At 39.8% G+C, this 19,579-nt stretch overlaps 1 protein-coding gene across 2 annotated transcripts in view; it reads left to right on the top strand.

Moving 5' to 3' along the window:
• The window catches only part of LOC107189103 (CD151 antigen-like), a 120,171-nt gene that overhangs the window by 71,882 nt on the left and 28,710 nt on the right, over positions 1–19,579 (top strand). For both annotated transcript variants that reach the window (XM_015577559.1, XM_015577569.1), the window contains one exon: positions 3,075–3,255. In XM_015577559.1, coding sequence (XP_015433045.1) covers positions 3,136–3,255 — 120 coding nt within the window. In that variant the 5' untranslated portion in view covers positions 3,075–3,135. The remainder of the gene's footprint in view (positions 1–3,074; positions 3,256–19,579) is intronic.

The following is a 19,579-nucleotide window of genomic DNA, read 5'->3' as shown; positions in this document are numbered from 1 at the left end:
ACGACGGGTCACACCCATTTAATTTCGCGGTTTCTCTTCTTTCATCTTCCCTGCTCAGGTTTCTCGGGCACCGTTGCTTGCAATTCGCCCCTCGTCATCGTTCTCCGCCTCTCGACCTCCACATTGACGTTGCCGGTGTGTGTCCGGCTCTACTTTTCGTTCTGATTAGCCCGGCCGTTTATCCCATTGAATGCAGCACCCCCGAGGTTCACCGAAAGTACGACTTGCTACGAAGAACACGTTGGTACTAGTCAATTAAGTCTTTATTTGCAGGTTTAGGGATTCTTGAGCACGAACGCTTTAATTGATGATCGCATCCATTTAATCTTGCGGTTAAGATTAGATTTTCCTAGCACTTTTGCCATCACATTCGTCTTATTCAATTTTCTTCCACCGACAATTGTATTAGTGGCGAGAAACGCGTTATAACTAATCAATTAACCCTGCTATGGTCTTCAGTGGAGGCTGTACATTCGAAATAATGACGAGGAGGGAAAAGCATGTAGATCAATTAATGGAAACGTACCTTAAGAATATTTCTGTACAGACGGGATTAAGATTATATTGAAAAAGTCTGTCAAGCCATGACAACGGTAAAGAAATGGAAAACTCAAATATTCGAATACTTAAATATTCGAATAGTCTTCGGATACTCTAATATTCGAATACTTAAATATTCGAATAGTCTTCGGATACTCTAATATTCGAATACTGAAATATTCGAATAGTATTCGGATACTCTGATATTCGAGTACATAAATATTCGAAAAGTGTTCAGATACTCTGATATTCGAATACCATTCGAATTTCATTCGTCAAGAATTAAACAACTAAAATATTCAAATATTCGAATACAGAAAAATTTGACAAATCCCAGCCCTAGTTAATTACTACTCAATTAAATCTTCACTCGTTGGTTCGTCGTTTCTCGATCACGCACGCTCTAATTGCAGGCACACAATTAACGAGCGTAAATAAACGACCCCTCCCTCTCACCACTCGGCACGCCCCCACCGCGCCGTGGCTCCTGTAATTAATTCTCCGCTCGTCGTTATCCCGAGTAAACGAATTGTTCCGCGGATCCGCGCGAAATTTCCGCCGTTTTGGTGTAACGAACCCCACCGCGAAATTGGGAAACCCGATCTTGTCGAGTTATTCAAATAACGGACGCTCCACCGCGGCGCTTTACCATCTAAATTCTCTGAAAAATAGAGTTAGAATAGTTAAGAGCTCAGGCGACAATATACAGTAAGCTTAGAAAGCAGTAAAAGAAAAGAAAGAAAAACCAGGAGGAAGTGCAATACAGTTTATGGGACTTGCGATTAGATAGTACGAAAAACAACAAGTAGAGCAGTAATATAATAAAAGAAGTAAGTTAGGGGAATACGGTGGAAAGTAATTAAAATAGAAAGTGAATAAACCAAATCGAGTATGGAAATTAGTTTTCAAGAGTTAGGTTAAATGTAAATCAAGTCCAAATTTCTCAGACTGAAATAAAGAATATACATAGCACCATGCACATGCAATCTGAACAGTATATAAAGATTTCAATCTACAAGGAATAAGTATTAAATTTCATTTAATTAAATAAATGCAAGTTAAGCACATTTTTGGCAAAAGTTTCTATTCTTTATCGCCAAGATAGAATCTGATCTGCTACTTTCCTGGCTCCTTTGCACGCAACGTGGGTTCGCGAAAGGGATTACTGTAGCGCTATAGACAGCACATGAAGAAGGAAGATAAAGGGCGACACTGGAAGAAGAAGCGGTCGATCGGACTCGACCCATGGAAGCACGACATTCCTTGGCAAGGTGAAACGATGTTAGCGATGGGCTCGTGCCAGCGCGTGTCGCTTATCCTTTGAACTGCGACGAAGTTACTTCCGGTTCCATGATCGTTGCTCCTTTCCTCCTTCCTGCCTCGTTGCCATCTGATTTCATTCGATTCCGTGGCTTCGTATCGCCCACGGTAAAACTGTTCACCATTTCTGAACGATATTTCACCTTATTCCTCCCCCGTTTCGCTCGATTCGCATCCTTCAGCCGTAAATTCCAGCAACGTATACGATCTGTATTTTTATCCAGGGTGTTAATAAAAATATAGCCACTTTCATAAAGTAGATTGTACACAGTGATGGATGAAAAGCATTTGAAAAAGTATTTGAGTTACGAATACCTCACGAATTTGTAATCTTATTTGTTCTCATGTGCCACATACATAATTTAACTAAATCAATATTTCTACTTAAATTTTTGATTTGGATAATTATATTAGTGTACTGCGAACGTGCCAGAAGAATTCCAAAGTTACCTAAAGATACAAGAATTATATCTCAGAAGGACATCCTTAAATACTGCTGCTTTTCACTGTGTATTATTCGAATAAAATTCTGCCCAACTCTGCAGGGTATATAGTTTTCCCAAGGGACACACGTGTCAGTCAAACAGACGCGGAAATCGATCCGGTTTTTCTTACCTGCAGACGACTCGTACGTGCTTCCCGAGCCGTCGTGTCCGCTGGCCGGTCGCCAGGGAGCCGAAACGCCACCGCTCGAAGATAGATTCACTGGCAATTCCCGCCGAAAGACACTCCGACGGGATTCGAGAACTCGCGCTGCGAGGAATCGCGTCTCGTCGTGACAAAATTCGCGATGGGGAAACGAAATTTTCGTTGGATCGAATTCCGTCGAGGGATTCAATCCTTCCGTTTCTGTGGAAAATCCTTTAACCGTTGGAAATTTCGTAAAGTTTCAGAGTCATATATATTTGTATCTTCTCTTAACTTGAAAAATGTAACCAGATAAAAGTTTTAATGAAGCCCAAGAGTAGTTACGTGTTATTATTAATGTAGTAGAGTCTCCAGTCTATAATTCAAAAATTCATTTCAAAGATAAATGTCTACATTTACCCCTGTTTTTAAAAATGACTTTAGAAAATGTCATTTTGCATAAATATCAGCAGTCTATACTCATCATAAAGACTAATTTTGAATTGAGGTACCAAAAATCATGTCACCTGTATGTGGGTGTCGTGACAGTCAAAGTGCTAATTGTTTTGAATTTTCACTGGTTTCAGAGTCGACGACGAGGTGACCACCACTAGCACGGAGACACACGTAGATACCAATCAAGCGATCATGGCTAAAAGCGCTGAGAGGCTGCCCGGTACCTCCACCAGGCTGAGGACCAGAGACGACGGCTGTTGCTCCGTCAACTTTCTCAAATATGTTCTTCACATTTACAACGTGGTGTTGTTCGTAAGTACCATCGATCTTTTACACTTACATAAAGTCAATGTCCTTACTCAATCTCATTCTTCTTCTCCCTCAAAACGAAACAAGTTTTGTCTAAAATACTATCTTACGAAATGCTTTGCTTTTATTACACTTCCATGGGTCAATTTAAATGCCGCACCCTGTATACTGTTATCAACAATTTTTTCGAGAAACGAAAAGTATCAGAAACACTACAACCACTACGATAACCAGGGACTTCTACCGAAACGTAAAATACCGGTATCGTTCCGGTAAATACCGGTATTATTTCGGTATTTTGGGTTGTACCTTCGCCCTATATAACCTTATATAAGCCCTACCTTTATAGAAATCGAAAAAATACCGGTATTTACTTCGGTTTCGGTATAGCGTTGATGACATTACACCGGTATCAAAATCATACCGGTATTATACCGGTATTTTGGGTTGTACCTTCGCCCTGTATAACCCTATATAAGCCCTACCTTTATAGAAATCGAAAAAATACCGGTACTTATTTCGGTTTCGGTATAGCTTTGATGGCATTACACCGGTATCAAAATCATACCGGTATTATACCGGTATTTTGGGTTGTACCTTCGCCCTACATAACCCTATATAAATCCTACCCTTATAGAAATAAAAAAAAATACCAGTATTTATTTCTGTTTTCGGTAATATATCGGTTTCGGTATAGCTTTGATGGCATAATACCGGTATCAAAATCATACCGATTTAAATCCCTGTAACTTCCTATATCGCGTCAATATTCCTAGCCCCTCCCCAAGAGGAAAGTGTCGTCGCGCAAATGAACGACGCAACTTCCGCGCGTGCCTAGGGACTTTTAAGCCGTAGCTACAGGCTTTCGCTTTTCGCGGAACGGTCGTGCGCGTTGTAAGCTAGGCGTTCGAACATTCTGACCCGCGGGATGATACAACCCATAAAATGCTAATGAAGTCGGGCGCCGTGTTGTACGGCCAAATGTGAGGGGAAAGAAGAGCAGAGGCGTCGAAAGGAGCGAAGAATCGCAAAAAGAGGAACACGAGGATACAAATCGATCGGTAGCCCTCGCCGCGATGCATCGCAATTTAATGCATAAAACGTCATCGCCTCGTTGGGAAACGGCCCCTTACCGTGCACAAGATTAAAAATATGCTGGCGACTTGTTCGAAACTTGTACCCTGTTATTGCCGAGGCCGCCTTTCCGCGAACGCTCGTTTTTCATAATTTTAGCCGGTTCGATGTCCCATTTCTCTGAACCGTCTTACGTCCCCGAAGGCGACTGAACTGACTCGAACGGTGTTTGACCAGTACACACCCCAATTCGGTTTTTACACAAACTTTTTGCACATGATTTTGATTTAATACGAGTTAGAGAAAAAGTTGCATGCTTTTTTTACACAAACTGTTTGCATTTAACACGATCCACCAAATTGTGGGAAACTATTTTTTTTTGATAGATCTTGAATGAAGGTCTTAAGCTGCGTGTACACTATATAGCAAAGTTAGAAAACTTGTTAGAAAAACAGAAAGAAAAATGTTATATAACGTGATGTCACGTAACATTTTTCGTGTTACATAGCAAGTTATATGTTATCCGTCTAATGTGACGCCGTTAATAATAATGAGACGCGAAATGTTATACAAACGTGTTACAGACTTTTATTTTCTTGAAAATAAGTCAATATAAAGATACTTGTAATCTTGGCCACAAAAAGGCACTTTACAGACCATCTAGCCCTATTAGCACGATTTTTCAGACACTTCCGATGATTTGGAAAAAAAATGTTTTCAACAAAAGTTGATCAGTATACATTTTTCTACAAATTTCAATATAAAAAATTAAAAAAAAAAATTTTTTTTTAAATAGAGGTCACCTATTTTGTAAATATTAATATATATTTTTTACTTCATAATATTCTAGCTGGTATCGAGACGAATTCAACGACCTACTATACTATAACCTTAAACCTTGAAATAACGGTAAAATAATTTTTGTTAACCGTGTATTATTACACTCGGATCCAAACAGCAAGAAAACACTTGGGTGCCCTCGGGTGTACGGAAAGTCGACGTTAATAATGTGTAACGCGAAATTCCTGAATAGGAGCTGCTACACAATGAAAATCAGACCGTGGTTCCCGAACGTCCTCGAACATCGGACCTTCCCCCATTATTTAATCGGTAATTAGTAGCTGGTTCGGCGATCCGGCCAAGTGTATAATTAAAAGCCATCCAGCCCCGATCTCCCGCGGAAAGTTCGGTATTGCATCGTTCAAAATTTCAGCGGTGATTTGCATTTTATAAGATTATTCGATTGGCCGTATGATCGATCGAGAGTTGCAAACAAGGATGCTAATCGAATAGCGATGGACGATATACAGGGTGTCCAGATTAAATTTGATTTGTAGAACGATGAATTTGATTTGCAAAAAGTTGAATTTAGACTGCAAAAACTGTATAATGAATTACCATAGAATACATATTGTTAGTTGATTTTTAATTGGATCGAAGGTAACAATTCTTCAGCGTTCGATTGAGATCATTCTTTGGCTACAAAAAAATTTCATTGGGCGAAACTTTAAGAGATTCATTGCGATACGAGACTTGTACAATGGATGTGTTCGTGTCTGTGGTGAGTCGAACCTGTGATTTGCATACCAAAAGACGTTTCGATTGGCCTGGCGATGCGATCGTTCGAAAGTAACAAACGGAATGGTAATCGACTGGCGATCGACGGTATCGATAATCGTGGCAGAAAACAATGTTCGTACCTTTGATCGTGGCTCGACTTCCATCGTGTTCTCGTCGTGTAATTAAATCATCGACAGAACGATTAATTAACCGATACTGAGTATCGGACAAGAACGACCGTTTGCTTTTTGTATCTTGGAATATTCGATTGTTAAGAAATACCTACGTCGAACTAGTTGCCGTAGATAAACCGATTAATTACTCAATTTTCTTCTCTCTGGGGCACACAGGATTTCTTCTTACATTTTATGCTTCTACCGAGAAATTGCACCACGGCCTCGTTATTGTACGTCGATTTGTTCTTCTTTCGTAACACTTTGTCGACGGTCGTTACGTTTTTATTTGCACCACTGATCAATATCTTATTTCAGAGAAATTGGGTTTTATTATGAATAATAACATTATAATGGGAATTATTATGTATAACTGTGATAAAAGTAAGAAAGTCGTCGAATGGCACTTTCCGTATTTAATTTCCCGTATTAAATTAACAAGAGCGTCCATATTGTTTTTGCACCCGGACGGCCAACAACCCAGGAATGGCCCTGCTTTTATGGTAGTCTGTGACGAACGTTTCCGAAACTATACGGTCGTAGCGAACGTGTTCCAGTAACGTTCATCATCCATTTGAGAGAAGTCGTGCAGCAGACGTCGCGCGTCACAGGTCGAAACCATCGGCGAATTTCAACCGTTAAGAAAGTCTCCGAAGCCAAGGAATCCCGTAATTACATGCTCACAGCAAGAGGCAGCCCCGAGTAACGCTGAGTTACTCCTCCTGACTTCGTAGCTGCCAGGGTGACTGCACTTCTGAACGCAATCAATGCTGGTAAACGCACGACGTTGAGCGACCGGCATTGTTGCACGGCCATTGTTCCCAGCCGGGTTATTGTTGCATTATCCCCGTATTATCGAGCCTTATTACGGGAAGGGAGTTTAACGCTAGAACTACCAAGCAAGTAAAAAAATGATTCCAATACATTCTTACAACGATGATTAAAATGTTATAACAATTCATTTTCTCAGATCTTTTGTAACTTTTATTACGATACGACATTGAAGAAATTAGTTAATTTTTAAATTTGTAAATTTGCAAAACTTTGCCATATTTATCGATCGATCGGAAAAGATATGCGTTTATCGTTGGTAGACGACATTTCAGGTTAAACGGAATTTTAACCCTTGAAAAAAAATTTGTTTCCTTTTTTCTTAAAGAAAGGTTTGTTATTTAATTCTAAATTCACTAGACGTACTAAAAACATTCAGAACATGAAAAATCTCAAATTTAAAAGAAAAATATAGAACTGGTCGTGTTTCAAATTATACTGCAATATTCAATATTACGCAAAAATTTTGTAACTCTGGGAAAAGGGGGGAGGGATGCAAAATCCAATCTTTTTCTTGTAGGGTGGGGCAAGTGCCCCCTCCCCCTGACTACGTCCATGACTGTGGTTCATCTCGAGTGCATAAAAATATTCTCTCGTATCCATTCGGACTTCAGTCTTCTTCCCTTTCATGTTACCGAAAACTTAGCTCGTTAAGGGGGGTGTAACAGCCTCGGTAACACTTTGCCGAAGAAAATTGCCGGTGTTCCGATCCTCTTAGCAGTCCCTTAAGCCGGATTAATTTTAACGATCGCTAATAACGAATATCAAGGCACTTCCTCCGTGAACACCGGTGCGCTCGGGGTGGTACACGTAATAAAATACAATTATCTGACCGCGTGGTCCAATCGCATTACCTACCTATCCCGGGGGTCATTATAAGTTGTAATTCCCGCGTTCAGCGGGTCGTCGAAAGCTTTCGAAAAATGTCGCGCAATGAAAATTCCCTCTGATTTCTAATAGAGATCATTGTTCCGAACGTGTATTAACCCTTTGGGTACCGATTTATTTGAAAAAAATTTTGCACGCGGAACAGATTTAATTTTTTAAATAATAAGTTAGACTCGTCATCTTGTACTTAGGGAAAATAAGTGCATGACGAGTTTTAGTCGTTAAATGTATCCAAGGGGTTAAAAACACACGTGTACTATTTCATATTTATTGTAAATTGTAAAAAGTGACCTTTACTATTTCCTTCGCGATTCCGATCAATTGCAATTTTTTCAAAATTTTGTTACACATCATATAGTAACCTAATCCTAACATCACAAAAAAAAATTCAAGTCACTTGGTCCAATTTTAAAAAAGTTGTTCTGTTTTAATGGATCTGCGAAGACTTTTCTAACAGACTGTATATGTGTCCTGTAAGATCTCGTCGTGGGTCACGATAGACCCAACCATCGGCTCTAAAGGCCATGTAATCAGCCGGACAATAACAAACTGGATAGTAATTTTCATGCAGATATGGTATCGAGCCAACGATCCGATTACAGACCCCACCACGTTCGCCAATTTAAATCCTCGCAGAAAAGAATCTCCCGGCGATTGCATCGCTCGATCCATGATCGAAACAAGTCCTTAAACGACCGAAATGATCGTCATCCGGCTTGTTTCGCGACGAACGATCCTAACCGCGCCGGGGGCATAGAGATAAATGGTCTCGGATCCGCGGGACACGGTACACCTAGCGCATTCCCAGGGGAATTTACGTTTCCGTGCATGCGCGCGCACGTAAACCAGACGCGTGCACGTAAACCAGACGCGTGCACGTAAACCAGGCGCGTGCATACCGGTGCGTCGCCGTCCGGCGGCGACAAGATCAGAAAAGTTCATACTTGACGCGTTTGTCGTTCGCATGACATCGTGACGCGGGACGAAGGGAACTCGGACGGGACAATCTGAGTAAGCATGCACCTCTGCTCCACTGAAGTCCCTTTCACGTGGTGCGCCGAGATCGTGCCTTGAATCGAGACTCGCAACTGCGTTTAATTATTCCCCGATACGCCGTGCGAACTTCTGTTCAGCCGCCTCGAAAGAAAGAAAACAACCTCCCTAGTGATTGATGAAAAATTTGTTGTTTAACACGTTATTTGTACGGTAGCCCAATAGTGGCGGACTACGAATGTTATGTAATGATCGTTGATAAGTTTGTATTACCTTTTTTTTTTTTAAATTTATGACTAAATCACTTATATATTTGAGATATAGGCAAAACTCTAGGTTATGCTAAACCATGTGTGGTCGAATCGATAGGATAATATAGTGTTGTCTGTGAGGAATAAAAAGCCGCGAGCTGCCATTGCCAAACGACGAGATCGGTTGAGACAATATTTACCGTCGACATCATGGGACAGTCATCGTTTGTCGTTCGTCGAGTAAAGTTTGTTATGACTGGGCTGCGGATTTTATATTTCTAATTTTATTCTTAACGCAATAATCTCCCTAGGAGGAAAAAGATGTTTTTGTTTTTAATTCTTCCTCTGTAAATTACTGTATAAAATGTTAGTTTCCATAAATATCCACAATCTAGTCATGAGACACTGTTCCAATAAACCATTGCTTTACAGTCATCGTGGATTTTGCCCTATTGTCCTGTTCACAACACAGAAACCATAATGAATTACTTATCCATGTACCTAGCAACATCAAATGAGCAAACCTTTATAGTTAGAGGGTAGCTTAATCCTCTAAATCAGAGTTAACGCCGCAAAGAAACACCATCTTCTCAAATTTGCCCGATGTAAATCTGTAAATCTCCATCGAAATCAGCGTCTCGAACACTTTTTACGGACGTTCCATGTTAGCCAACCGGGCTTTCGGGCGCGAGGCAATTTCCGTTAATTTGCGGCGACCGAGCGTATCCTATGTTCACGCGTCGCGTGTCAAATGCAATTCACCTCGTGGAACTCCACGAAGTAAAAGAAACACAAATTCCTCGCGTAGCAGCCAGACATTTCCGCGAAGTCATCCTTCGTGTACGTCAGAGGAAAAGTATTTGAAACCCACCGAATCGAGAACACACCGACAATAATACAATAAAAATATTTAACCGGTAACGCAAGATTTACAACATTAAACTTGGATACAGACACGACTTAAGTATACAAAATTGAGATATTGTTGTTTGCGTTTCGGGTCTCGTGTATGAATTAGGTCTGATAGAGCTTAGAATTCTAAAGCCAATGACATTTGTTTCAGCCGTACATGGCCATTAGTTTATGAAATATTTAATGTTCAGTTACCGAGGAGCTTTGGAACACTCGTGGAAGATTTACTGTATTTAGTCAATCTTTTGAAAGGACGGTGAAACGTCGAAAGGGTCGAGAAGACAGAGATGCTAAGGATTTTCTGAACGGTTCGGACAGGATATTAGACGGTAATTATTCTAATTTCGCCCTGGGGATGCAACGGGTTTCCGCAGGCTGGCTGCGCCGCAGGATTTACGTGCCGCCACGAGATTGGATCTCGGTATATTCCGGGAGCGACTCGGGGGCCAGTTTCACGCTCGCAATCGCGGAATAATAATCTTTATGTACTGACGAGGACCGACGGCCCAGGGATGGAATCTTGTTCGTAGCAATGAAAGCCCGCCAGGCCCCCTTTATCGTCCTCTAAAACGCTGTTCAATGGCTTTATCCTGCCGTAACCCTTTAACGTGCCGTTCCGCATCTTGGGTAAAGTCAGACGGGATGTCCAGTCGGCGCGGAATGCTCGTTCCATTTCCGTGAACAAATTAATCTCGGAGATATTCCAGATCTTAACTGCATGGTAAATTTTCTTTGATACAATAAGGTAACTGCGGAACGGTTGCTTCGTGGGGTGAAGATTTGATTAGATTGAGAAGTAAGTTATTCGATTCAGTACTGAGTTGCTCTGGGCGAGGAAACACGGTCTTCGGTTGGCAGAAACTCGAAGTTACTAATGTAACAACCGAGAAGGAGGTGATACCTTGAATACGAAACAAACCAAAAATATGGAATAGAATTCTTTTTTGTATGGTTATTAATTTCTCAGACAATCGAATTTGAACATCATTATGAAAATAATGCATTCTTTCCATAGTGATTTGATATACATCGATCGCTAAAATTAATGAAGAGCTATATGTAGATATTAACGAATATTAGTGAAGACTACTACATGTCATTACTGCATAACAAGTAAAAATAGCGGATTAGTAGGCAGATACGTACAAGTGTACCAAATTTCAAACAGAAAGAAATGGTTTAATTCATTTGATAGAAAACGAATTTCGAGTAACGACGAAAGGATACGAAATAAATCTTTATCTTTCTACCCCAACACATAATATTGATATTTTTTCTATAAAACAAACATTTGCTTATTTATAAGCCCACTTATTATTTCCATTAGTGTTACCCATTTGACTTATCGTTTCTGCTTTTGGATCAGAATATACACTCGTAGTTAGATGGTTAAAAACGAAAAAAAATTTTCTGTACACTTCCAATTCGTTTCATGGCACAGAATCACCATCGCAGCGAGAGTAACCACAAATCACGCCGCGGTCTGTAGTTACTGTTGAAACAACATCGAACGATTCCAGACGCGATCGATGTAACACCGCGCAGTATCCCCATTTGATCGGGCGCCCAGAGTAAACCCGCGAGTCGAATGATTATCCGTGACACGCTGTAAATAAGGGAGCAACGTATCTTCGAGCGGAGATCTTCTCGGTTCTTATGCTAATGGGTAGAAGCCCACCTTCGGGGCTCGGAACGTTCGCGATTGAGGCTGGCTTTCTCGCCTAAAGGTACGTTTTCACGTGACAGTAAAAATCATGGCTTTCGTTGTCGTGGCACTGTATGACAGTGTTAAGCAATGTCACGACAACACGACGTCTAGTTTTCACGACAAGAGCCATAACTAGACTGCGGATTTTTATGCAAAATGGTATTTTCTAAAGCAATTTATACAGTGGAGAGCAAATGTAGGAATTTCTTTCTTTCCTTAACCTGTTGACTGGGGAATTAACTTTTGTTCAACTCGTTTCACAATGGGCCCATATGGCCCATATATATTTTATATTATGGCCACGCTAGGTGATTAGGTATAATTGACTAGGTTATCTCATGTGATTAGCTCTCCTCTAAAGTTTGAAAAGAGTGACTTAAGGGGAAACACCACTGTGACGTCCGGGAAAATAAGCCTTCTTTAAGAATTTTTTTCTGGAATAATCTACAGTTTTCACGTAAAACGTTTGTTGCCTAGTTTTAGTACAATGTCTTAAGAAATTTAAAAAAAAACAAAGTTAGTATAAAAATATGCAGGAACTTTAATATACGATTAATCTTCTAAACCCCTCACAAAAAAACATAGGTAGCTGGCGGCGTGTGTAACTTTGCAATAACAGCCCTAAAATCAAATATAAAAATTTTTGTACAAACTATATGAGATTAGTTTCCATTACATGTACGGATTTGAAAAAAAAATTAAGGTAATCTTGTATTAAGAATCCTGTCAAAGTTGGTTGAATAAAAATTGACAGAGTTAGACCCGCCAGTTAGAAAAATGTCGTTTCGAAAAAAACGCGTTTAAAGTTTGAGTTGAAATTATTTATGTAATTCAAGTGCACTTTATCTTTGTAAATTCTTCGAATATCGATTTGAAATTTTCAGATAGTGGTTTTAAAGAGTTAAACTTTAAGAAATTGCATTTAGAAGAAATCGATTTTTTTGTAAGTTTCACAGTGATGTGCCCCCTTAATACAACCTGGATCTAGGATTTAGATATGGACCCTCGATCCACATTGGGTACCAGACCTACGATCGAGGGATCCCCGATGTCAATAAACTTGGACGGAACGTCATCTGTCCCGGAAACTTCGGATGCCATTCCTCGACAGAAATTCCTGACACTCGCATCGATCGCGTGGGAGATTGAGCCGTTAGAGGGAAAAGAGTCGCTCCGACGACATAATCTACGACTGGAATTTGAATACTGTCGACGACACCACTGGAACTAATTGAATCCTCAAGGTCGTTGAGAAATTCCCGATCCGTGGAGAGAGAGTACAGAAATTGAGTGAAACAATCTGCCAAAAGCCAAACTTCAAATTTTCAAATAGAAACCTATATTTTTTTTTTAATATCAATGCCGACAGCATGTCAACTTAGAAAATTTCTTGAGAATAAATATCTCGAGAATGGTTTATACGTAAAGTAGAACCAGGTAGTTTTGGAAATTTTTTTTTTTCAACAAAATTTGACGTTGACCTTCGCAGGGCTTTTCAAGGTCAAATAAATATCATCACAATCTGTCTGTCTTGATATCCTACAACTTTCAATTCCAAAGATTTTTTCGTATTTTTCTAGATGTTTGCCTAGGGAAATTAAAATCAGACACCCTGTATGTAACCTCTGGTTCAACATAATATATCCCCTTCGACGCAGAGAAACGAATTTCACTATCTTTTATCGGTCATTAGGAAATTCGTACGTTGACGAGATTGAGTTGTACCGGTTCTAACAACCGAGTGAGCGCGTTTTCTGTATTGTACGGGAGAAAGGGATTACCCCAGGCTGCCGATTATCATAAAGCTCACTCGCCGCGAATGATTCCATTAAATTAGTTGGCCCCGTCTAACGTTCAGCCTCGCGTTCGCGGTTAAGTCCCGGTGCCCCGTACACGAGCACGCAGCGTCGAAAATGTTTATCATTAATACTATTACGCGGCGGCGCCGGTGGCCTTAAAACGCTCGCTGTAAATCATGCGAGCCCGCGCCCCGCTATATATAGTAGCACAAGTATTATGCCAAGAGAGTGGAACAAACACGCTTGGTGTACCGATGATATCTCGTGGCGGGTTGCGGCAGCTGCACGAGAAAATATCCTAGCGACAAACAACGAGAAATCACTATATCGTCGGACATCAAAACTGTTCTCCCGTGTGTTCCTTTCGGCTCCATGGAAAATATTCGAGAGCAATAAATTACAAGCATCGAAACTTTGAGGAAATGTTAGGTTGAAGAAACGGTTATTATGTTTCTACGGGACATCACTATGACATACTATTTTTAAGTTAGTTCAATATACAGTACTGGACGAAACTGTAGCAATTTGAGCGTAATAATTCTTTGGTGATTAATCTCTTTAATATTTTCTGTATTAACGATGAGTATGGCTTTCGTTAAATGTTATTTTCTTACGGATTAATAATCTTTATAAAATCCATACCTTTCGTTAGTTAACAGTTAAATGACCGGTTTTGCCGTTCTAATTCCTATCTCTCTGAAGGGTTTGGTAGATTTAATATTAATACAAACAATCCCTGATAACCAGTTGTGAAATGCAGTTAATAATTAGAATAATGTATATTTATAGAGGCACAGTGGGCACGTTTGCATTTACAATGAAATTTTACGCGCATTGCCCTCGCAAGAAGGAACCCCGGAAGTTGTGATATTTCCGGATCACTGAATCTCTTTTGCAAGCTGGTCCTGTGTTTTATTTGCCGTCGTGATTATTGAAATGATTACAACGCCCAACGTTGAAATAATGGAGACTGGGAAATAAGGGGTTGAAAGCCGATAGCCGGGAGCAAACGAATAGCTCGCGATTTCTCTTTTATCACCGACCCGTTTCCTAACGAACTCTTCAGTGAAGGAACAATATTCCATTGGACGGGAAATAATATTCCACTGGTCGAGATTGCAATTGGTTACGGCGAATGAAATGAAAACAGACGTCGAATTACATTTTGTAAATCTCTTTTGTCGCCCCTTCGTCTTCGACGTTTCTTGTCAGATTCATCGCGACGTCTCAAAGAGGACAAGGTAATTTATGGTCGACTCGTCGCGGAGTACCTATTTCTAACGCGCAAGATCGATGATTTCTGCTCACTTTAGAGTTTAGAGTATACGAAATTGTTTACATTTAGGATAAGCGATGGTTGATTAAGCATTTCCTTTCGATTTACCCCGAATTCAATTCAAAATCAGAAATTATTAATAGTTCTTTAAATTCTGTGAGATCTCATAATCTTGAAAAAAATATGAAGAATTCCAAGTTTTAGATATCATAGACGTCTTCAAAACTCCTGGACGCCTCAAAGGGTTTGAAAATACTATACTCTGACATCTTGAGGATTCAAAGTGTTCTTTGCCGTATATCTTTTCTCCGACGAATTAATCGAAATGTCATAATTTTTTTTTTTTTTTTGTGATGTTCCTACTATCTAATTTGTCAGTGGAATTATTTAAATGTTTTCTTAGAGACATGCACTTGTGGATTGAGAACACAGGGTGCATTCAACTCACCACGTGATTTTTGCAAGTGAGCCATCGTTTACAGAAAAACTTTCTATTTTTTTAATATTTTCATGGAATGGTTCCAACAATTCATACACGTCTATACGAATTCAAATTGTTCTAAACTTGTACAACTGTTACGTCGAGTGAATCGGTTTCCATACCTCACCAGACCCATCGAGCATCAATCGAGCCGAAACTAAAAGCGAGACAACGACATCGCTATTATCTACTCCCTCAATTAGGACGAATGGGCCCTTTCTCAACGTTCGACGGGTCCCAGGTAAGACGTACCTCTCGCGGCCAGCCTTAAAAGCCTCGTTCGGACAGGTTTTCTGGAATTCCAGGAGAGAACGTTGACGTCTCCCACGACCGCCCCCGCAACCCCCTTTTCCCCTGGGTTTGATCCCATCGAGACGTGGCCGTTGCTTATCTTCCTCCGAGGTTATGAATTCAGAGAGCAAATAAAGAGCCGAGTGGTCTAACGGTCCTCCATAGTCGTTCTTTTGCCACGTTTTACACGCCATCTGACGGTCGATGGGGCAGAAAATTCATTTCATTCGCGACGAGGCCGAATCGTTTGGTATAGACAAAGTATAGGAGTAGACATTTCATCCAATGTATTTTTTCAGCCCACTTTTCTGGAGCAACCCATTTCCATTTTAGTGTCACCACCCACGGCAGAATCACCGTACTCATAATCTAGAGGTCGCTAAAATCACAGGTTTTTGAAGGTGTCGGTGCTACAGTTTAGGTGGACCACCAACTCCCATAAGATGAAAGGTCTATTCTTACGAGGGAAGGCACGGAAGTGTCCCCTCCGATTTTGATGAAACTTCGTACGTCTGTTAAGCAGTCAAAAATAAGGAATACGTATTTTTTTTTATCGGCTGAAACACGACTTTAAGGGGTGAAACCACCCCTCGAAGTTTCGACCCGAAAGTACTATCTCGAAAACCATAGGAGATACATGGAAACTTCTAATGGACGAGGTTCGCGGTTTTTTATGTAGAATAATATGGTGTTAACAAATTGTCCAAAATATAATTTGTTTATAACAAAAAAATTTCGGATTGAAACTTCGAGGGGTGGTTTCACTCCTTAAAGTCGCGTTTCAGCCGATAAAAAAAATATGTATCCCGTATTTTTTATTGTTTAACAAACATACGAAGTTTCATCAAAATCGGAGAGGAACACTTCCGTGCCTCCCCTTATTAGACCCCATCGGTGGTACAAGACTCGACTATTCTGTCAGACCGATGGTCAATTCCTTTCGGACGATTGTATATGTATATACAGATGAATTTTCCGTCTGGACAACACCATAACCTGGTACCGTTCGTCTCTGCGAAAGCTTCTCGAGCAATTTTTAAACAGTTACCGTCCACGCCGGCTCGAGGCCGTCTCCTAGCAATCCTTTCCCTCCGACGGGCGTAAAATATTGCGCCGCTAATTCCATAAATCGCGGCGCAGCCTCTCCTGAATTTTTACCAGGATTTATGGGAACGGTAACGAGGCACGAGTCGTATAACTCGCGAGATACGATTACGGGGGCCCGGTCGAGCTATTGCGGCGGCCGTGCTTCCTTTTTTCTCCCCCTCTTTCTCCCGAACCGACACAACGACATCGTGTAACGTCGCAGGAGGAGAATGAAATGTCTCGTGTGGGTGCCATCCGTGCTTCGACTGAATCTGTGCGTCACGGATTTCGTAAATGTATGTGTTGCAACACCTGTTACGTTTTCCAATAAGAATAAGGTCAGTGTCCCTATTTCTAATCATGTAAGAGTTCTGCTGTCGCAGAAATGAATTTTTATTATTTATTTATGCAACAATCGACAAAAGAACTTATTAGATATAAAAGTAATGCTTTAATGGAGTACAGGGGGAGGGGCTTTGCCTAAACTGACAATCATTAAATATTTCATAAACTAATAGTCATACGCGACTGAAATAAATATTGGCTTTAGAACTTCAGGCTCCATGATTGTGCTAAATCTCATTAAAAAGTCAGTGTTAAACTTGGGAACCACTTCTTGTTAATGCCGAGGAGCCTTCAAACACTCATCGAGGATTTACTGTAAAGACTATTTTGAGATGCCCACAGATTATTGAACTATGGTTGTTGTTGCTCTATTTAAGCCGTTTATGATTTTTTATTGATAAAATGAAAATATATGTTGTCCTCGCGAGACTCATGTTTGAAATTGCAATTTATGCTTGTAAATAAAACGTCCGAATACTTCTTCCCAGCTAAATACAGATAAAACGTATTTTATATTTTGTCATATGTAAATATCTCCGTGTAACTTTTATAAAAGCTAACGTCGAATGAATAATAAACACGTCGCGAGGCAAAACTTTTATAACATTACCGTAACAAAGAATAAAAAAAGTTTTGTATCTGAATTTAATTGTTCGTACTGTATATATTGGATTTTTCAATAAGTTTATGCGATTTTTTAAGAATGTAGAAAATTTTATTATTTTTATTTAAAAGTACGTAATAACTTTTCATCTGTTATTGTTCACGACCTCCTCTCAACGTTTTTATACTTTTTTGCATTCCACGTTCAAAGAAAAGTATTTTTACGTCATTATGGACGAACATTTCGCTGAAAGCGTTTTGAAGAAAACGTGAAAGGTGTTATGTCCGTCGATGCAAGGTTTCCCGAGTAGGGAGAATCCTGAAGAATCTTCACCGCAGGCAGCACAAATATTTCATGGGGCTTCAGTAGCTTCGCAACCACGATTAAACTCGTAGAGCAGCACATATCGTAGATACTCGATTCTGTTCACTTGGGACTCCATAGATTTTACACTAAAGCTTTATTATTAACGATAGGAAACGAAAAATTTCATATTAATTCTTGCGCAAGACAGCAAAAGGTGTGTAATACAATACCGACAAACAATTGTTGGAAGAAATTTATTATAAAATTAAATCCGCACGAACCTATCGGACTAAATTAACATTATACTTAAATAACATATTACTTGACAGACTTATAAATTAAAGTTAACTAACCTTTTTCGTTGATCTCTAAAAATAGGGTGGGTAAAATGTGTGTAGAGAACAGAATGTACGCGATCCAAGCAAATTCTGAAACAGAAGGGATACGAACTTTTTCCCGCGGTTTACGTGAATCAGCAAACGCGGGGATTTACATGTCCGAACTCAGCCGATTTTAAGCAGAATTTTCATGGTTACATAACGAACGCTTTGAACGTAGGATTACGTGCTGGCTCGAACTATGTCGGGGATGCTTCTAATTTTAAATCCTGTTTGCAGGCTCACCGTTGTATCCCGGCGAATAACGTAAATAACAATTTGTGTAAGTGGAAATCTGGACTTCATCCTTGGTAATGTCTATGTTAGCCTTTATAACGACACTTTATACCTGTGTTGGAAGAAACACGAGTCAGACAAATTAATGATCTAACGAAAGGCCAGTAGCTTCATTAACGAATAGAAAAAAATTACCATCATTTCCCAGTGGTCTTAAAAATCAGCGAAACTGGCGATCGAATCCTAGTTATCTCACGAATATGAGTTCTAAAGCTTATTTACACTAGCTTTTTAGTAAAATTTTCAAAATCTTAATTATACTAACTCTTGAAGGAGACACTGGAAATTAGACAGTTTTACGAAAGTATTGCAATCCTAAAATTACAGTTGTTATTAGGATCGTCATCAGCAATCTTTATCAGAGGTCGAATGACATACTGATTCTACTTCTGTGTCCTGCTCAATTTCCAGTTGAATAGTTACTAAGCACAGATTTTAATTGCTCTGAACTATTCTTGTTAGAATATTTTACCAAGTTGCTAGAACAAATGAATGTAAATCCACACCAAAAAAATATAGGTTATTTGATAGCAACACAGAGATCGGAACACAACTCTAAAGGGTTTCGAGAAGGTGATCAAAAAACGGCCAAAGACATAAAGAAGGATTAGGAACAGAGCACATAAGTCAGGAAGGTCCACCGAGTTCGAAAGCTTGATGGAAAATGAGAATTCCTCGCGTCGAATGCTCCTCCTTCTCCTCGTAATGTCTACGGACGAAGGTTCTCCCCAGTTTACATATCATACATACATGTTACATACTCTGGACTTCTTTCCGATGGTAAAAATGATTTCGTTCTAAGTCGTTTAATTTTTAATATAATAGTGTAAAAATGATATTGAGTCCATATTTTATTCCGAGCCAAACAATTTAAAATCCATCGCATAGCCCAAACATATAATTTTTTATTCATGGAGAAGTTTTAGAGTATCCTATGTCTATGAATAGAAGGATATATAAACATTTTAGGAGACGCGAACCTTTTATGAACTTTTCTACTTCCCTTGCCATTCGCATATTTCAGTCTGTCCTATTACGGCGAAACATTCTGTATACGTTTCTCTATTTGAAACAA

Source organism: Dufourea novaeangliae, unplaced genomic scaffold, assembly GCF_001272555.1.
Source record: "Dufourea novaeangliae isolate 0120121106 unplaced genomic scaffold, ASM127255v1 scaffold16, whole genome shotgun sequence".
Classification (NCBI taxonomy): Eukaryota; Metazoa; Arthropoda; class Insecta; order Hymenoptera; family Halictidae; genus Dufourea; species Dufourea novaeangliae.
The sequence above is the reverse complement of the archived record's forward strand: the minus strand, read 5'-3'. Positions and strand labels throughout refer to the sequence as shown.